Source organism: Diceros bicornis, chromosome 17 (assembly GCF_020826845.1).
Source record: "Diceros bicornis minor isolate mBicDic1 chromosome 17, mDicBic1.mat.cur, whole genome shotgun sequence".
NCBI lineage: Eukaryota > Metazoa > Chordata > Mammalia > Perissodactyla > Rhinocerotidae > Diceros > Diceros bicornis.
In genome coordinates, this window is record NC_080756.1 from 21,193,068 (window position 1) to 21,197,743 (window position 4,676).

At 39.6% G+C, this 4,676-nt stretch overlaps 1 protein-coding gene across 1 annotated transcript; it reads right to left on the bottom strand.

The window, feature by feature from the left end:
• Window positions 1–1,255: 1,255 nt before the first annotated feature.
• LOC131415541 (olfactory receptor 8S1-like) lies at window positions 1,256–2,212 on the bottom strand. Its single transcript, XM_058557388.1, has one exon. The coding sequence runs from the start codon at window positions 2,210–2,212 to the stop codon at window positions 1,256–1,258; it is 957 nt and encodes a 318-aa protein (XP_058413371.1).
• Window positions 2,213–4,676: the final 2,464 nt, after the last annotated feature.

The window sequence follows — 4,676 nt, forward strand, 5'->3', positions numbered from 1 at the left end:
TCCAGCTACAATTGTGACTTTTCTCTTTATATTTAACCTGTCAGTTTTTCCTTTATTGTTCTGAAGCTCTGTTTTTATGCACATACATTTTTAGAATTCTTATGTCTTCTTGATGTCTTCACCCCTTCATACTTATGAAATCTTCCTGTTTATCACTGATAATATTTCTTGTTCTAAAGTTGAATTTGTCTAATATTAATAGAGTCACAACTTTCTTTTATTTTGAGTTTCATTGCTTATTCTTTTTTATCCTTTTACTCTATGTGAAAACATATTTTTTTATTAAAACTTTTTTTAGAGCAGTTTTAGATTCATAGTAAAATTGAGAGGAAGGTACAGAAATTTCCCATATATTCCTTGTCCCCACACTTGCATAGCCTTCTGCATTATTAACGACCCCACCAGAGTGGTACATTTGTTACAATTGATGAACCTACATTGACACATCATAGTCACCCAAAGTCCATAGTCCTTATCATATTTTAAAAAACCTTTAGTTCTGAAAATGTTAGAATCACAAAGAATTTGCAAAAATAGTACAACCATTTCTTGTGCACCCTTCACCTAGGTTTCCTAAATGATATTTTCTTATATAGTCATAGTATAGTTATCAAAACCAGGAAAGTGAGAGTGGTACAAAACTATTAAGCTATTTATGGTTGGACCAGTTTTCACATGCATTCAGTTTTAGGGGTTTAATTTATTTCTAATTAAAACCACTATACACTTATTAGAATGGTTAAAATTAGGAAAAAATACAGTACCAAGTACAGGCAATGTTGCTGAGTAATTGAATCTCTCATACATTTCCAGTGCGTATATAAAACGTTACAGCCATTCTGGAAAACAGCTTGGAAATTTGTTTTTGTTAAGTTAAACCTACACTTACCATATGCCACAGCAACCCCTTTCCTGGGTATTTACGCTTACGAACTGAAAACTTATGTTCATATAAAACCTGTACATGAATATTCATAGCAGTGTTATTTGCAACAGCTAGAAACTGGAAACAACCCAAATGTTCTTAGCCTGGTAATAGATAAAGAAACCATGGAACAGTCATACAACAGATTACTACTTAGCAATGAAAAGAAATATTCCTTTCTTTCATTCTTGATGTTGGTCTCTTGTCACCTCACTAGCTCTAAGAATTTCTAAGATTTCTTTTTGCATTCATTGTCTGAAGCAATGAGGAAATTCTCTTATCACCAAATCAGAATGTCTTGCTCTAGTAAACTAATTATCCAATTATCCATCATCCTCTGATTGTGGTCAGCTTCCTGAAATATTGGAGATATTTTCTAAAGGTCCTTCTCACTGCTGCTTTCACCTCTTTGTTCTTCAAGCTATAGATGAGGGGATTCACTAAGGGAGTGACCACACTGTACTGTACAGAGAAGATCAACTCCAATGGTGAACCTGAGTTTGGTATGAAATAGCGAAGGGAAGCTGAACCGTAATACAGAAGCACTGCAGTGAGGTGGGAGGAGCAGGTGAAGAAAGCCTTGCTTCTACCTGAGGAGGAGCTGATAGTCAGGATGGTGGAGACAATGAAAGTATAGGAAAAAAGAATTAGGACACAGGTTACAAGCCCATACAAGAGGCTAGAACAAAGCATAACTTTAACATTGGTGGAGACATCAGAGCAGGACAGAGGGAAGAGAGAGGGCAGCTCACAGCTGTAGTGGGGGATGGACTGATCCTCACAGAAGTCCAAACTCATAGCTGGTAAGATATTGATGAATGTATCTAGAAACCCCAGGCCCCATGAGCCCCACACTAGTCCTTTACAGAGCTTGTTGGTCATCTTCTGGCCATAGAGTAGAGGGTGGCAGATGGCAACGTAGCGGTCATAGGCCATCACTGAGAGCAGGCAGGCTTCGGTGCTCCCCAAGTCAAACACAAAGAAGACTTGAGCCAGGCAACTCTTGACAGAAATGGTTTTCCTCTGAGACAGGAGATTCTCCAGCATCTTGGGCACTGTGGCAGAAGAGAAACAAAGATCCAGGAAAGAGAGGTGACTCAGGAAGAAGTACATGGGTGTATGGAGATGGGAATCAATCCGGATGACCAGCATCATAATCAGGTTCCCTATCATTGTCTGAAGGTAAATTATTAGAAACAGCACAAAGAGCAGAGCCTGCACCTTGGGATCAGCAGAAAGTCCAAGGAGGATGAACTCAGTGATGGTGCTGTGGTTCCCCAAGGCCATTTAGAGAATCCTTTGTTCCTTTGAAAAAAGAACAAGAAGTGGACTGAGCCATCTTGTGCCCCCTGCCAATGTCCCAGACATCCCCTTCTTCTCCCTATACATTCCCCTCTCCTCAGTCTGCATCGTATTATCAGGATTTTAAAGCTGTGCTCACTGATCTCCTCTAGGCACTTTTCTTCCACCTCACAGGTCATGAACCCCTCTGATCAGTCATGCAAAATTTTGATTCTCATACGTGTTTTGCTCTAAAAGCTATGTTAATTTATTTCACCTTCTGAACTGAGTCCTTGCTTACGTTCAGGTTCATCATCTCTTATGCATTCTAGATTACTTTTGAAAGTGGTGGCCCCTTATTTCTTCTCTGCTCTGCCTTATCCCTCACTCTTCAGCTCTTTATCCAAACCTTTCCATAGTTAATTAGTGCTTAATAAGAGCATGTTGCATTTGTTCATATTCTGTTATAAAAGGCAGTTATATATATATTGTTTTATTTAATCCTAGGAATAAGATTGAGAGGATGGTGTCTGTGATTATGTGTGTGGGGAGGTGTTTGGGAATTTGATAGCAATGAAAGAGAATATCTATTTTACAGAGGAAAATATGGGTGGTCCCTGAAAAAATATGTAATTTCTCACATTACGTATTTGTGAAGGGTTTGCATTTGTGTTGGGTTTGCATTTATGTGCTATCTCTATGTGAAGAGGTTTATTTTTCATTAAAACATCTGTCGTCACTACTCATGGAATACAGTTAAACTTTCTGCTTGATATTCAAGAGCCTCCATTATCTAATGTTAACTCTGTTTCCAGTCAGATCTCCCACCACTCCACAATGGCTTCATTGTCCTCCGAGACAAGGGTGATTCACAATAATCACAACTGGCACTGGCTAAAATTCAGCCACTAGAGCTTCATTCTTTTGAAAAAAGTGTCTATCTATAGACAAATTGAACCATCTCTGGGAGACATAATGCATGAACATGGGTTTCAAATTTAACTCTTTTATGCACATGTGATTTTATATCTTTCCCAAGTTGACAGGTAGGAGAGGCTTCCTTCCTGGAAAATGAGGAATATAACAAGTGCTTGCTACTTGGTTTAATTCACTGTAATGACTCAGAAAGTGCCAACTGAATGCTTAGGTGAATGAATTGATAGCTGAATAAGAGTCTAGAGGCTAAGGAGGATGAGAGCACCACTTCTTGTAGATGGAAAGACTGGATAGGTTGACCAGAATTAAGGTTTCCAAAGAGGCAGTGTACACACCTAAGTTCATGGGGCAGGACGCATAATGAAGAGAAGGATGAGGAAACTGGTGGTAAGATGCACAGAAGATAAACTTCATGCAATAGATTTCCAACCTACCACACCTATGGTGGCTCTTAGACTCTTTCCTGTTCCCTTCTCCACCTACCTCAGCAAAGTCCATGGTGGAGGTGCAGCGGCAGTTTTGCAATAACACTAGAATTTGGGTTCTACGAAGAGGATAAGTGTAGGCCGCCAAGAAACAACTATCTGTTCTGAAGTGTTCTGCCCTCTTCTTCTCAGAAAGAAGTTGAGGTTGTGGGTTTTAGCTTTCCCTAATCTTCCAGGGCTCCAGGCCAGGCAGAGTTTGTGTGCAGAATGCAGAGAGTGTCTATTGCCAATGCTAATGACTACTCAGGAAAGAAAAGTGGTCTCTCTGGTCAGCTGAGTACAAGATCCCACCAAAGAGGAAAGGCAAGGAGCACTGATGGAGAGAGAGATTGACAAAGGAGGCACAGAAGAGAAGAAGATTCAAAGGGAAAAGGATATACCTTAGAGGGCAGTGGAGAGAAGACCTGAAGAGGAGAGAGAAACAGAATTGGAAAGAGCTGGAAAGAGGGAGGAAATCTTTCAGAGAAATCATATCTGACCTACCAGGTTGCTGGCTTTTTTGGTACAGAACACGATCGTTTCTGTCTCCTGTCCCTGATGAGTTTGTCTGAGGTGAGTAATTCTTCACACAAAAGAGAACAATTCTTCTAAGGAACTGCAGAAACAGCACACAATAATATTTTTATTATAGAAAGTCACAAATAGGGAATAAAATGGAGAAGCCCAAATTCTTGATATGCTCAGAGGAAAATCTTCCTCATTCTTACCCTTGGAACACGTCCCCACAGTGAAAATAATAATGGAAGTGTTTTATCTCCTTTAATCCTAAGGCCTGTCACTGAAACATCTCTTCATTTATTTCTCATTGTACATCTGTGTACAGTACTAAAGTGACCTGAAAACGAGTGATTTTCAGATCTAGTCTTTTAGAATGGCATCTATATTTAGTGGAGCCTGGCTGTCTAAGAGACATCTGGCCAATGACTTCTATTCCCTGAAGTCACAGCCTTAAGCCAGACTTTAATTCATCGTCTAAGTTAACATCTAAGCCACAGGGAATTCTTTAGCATGTGGGACTTTAGGACCCTCTGGGTTGACACAATATTTTT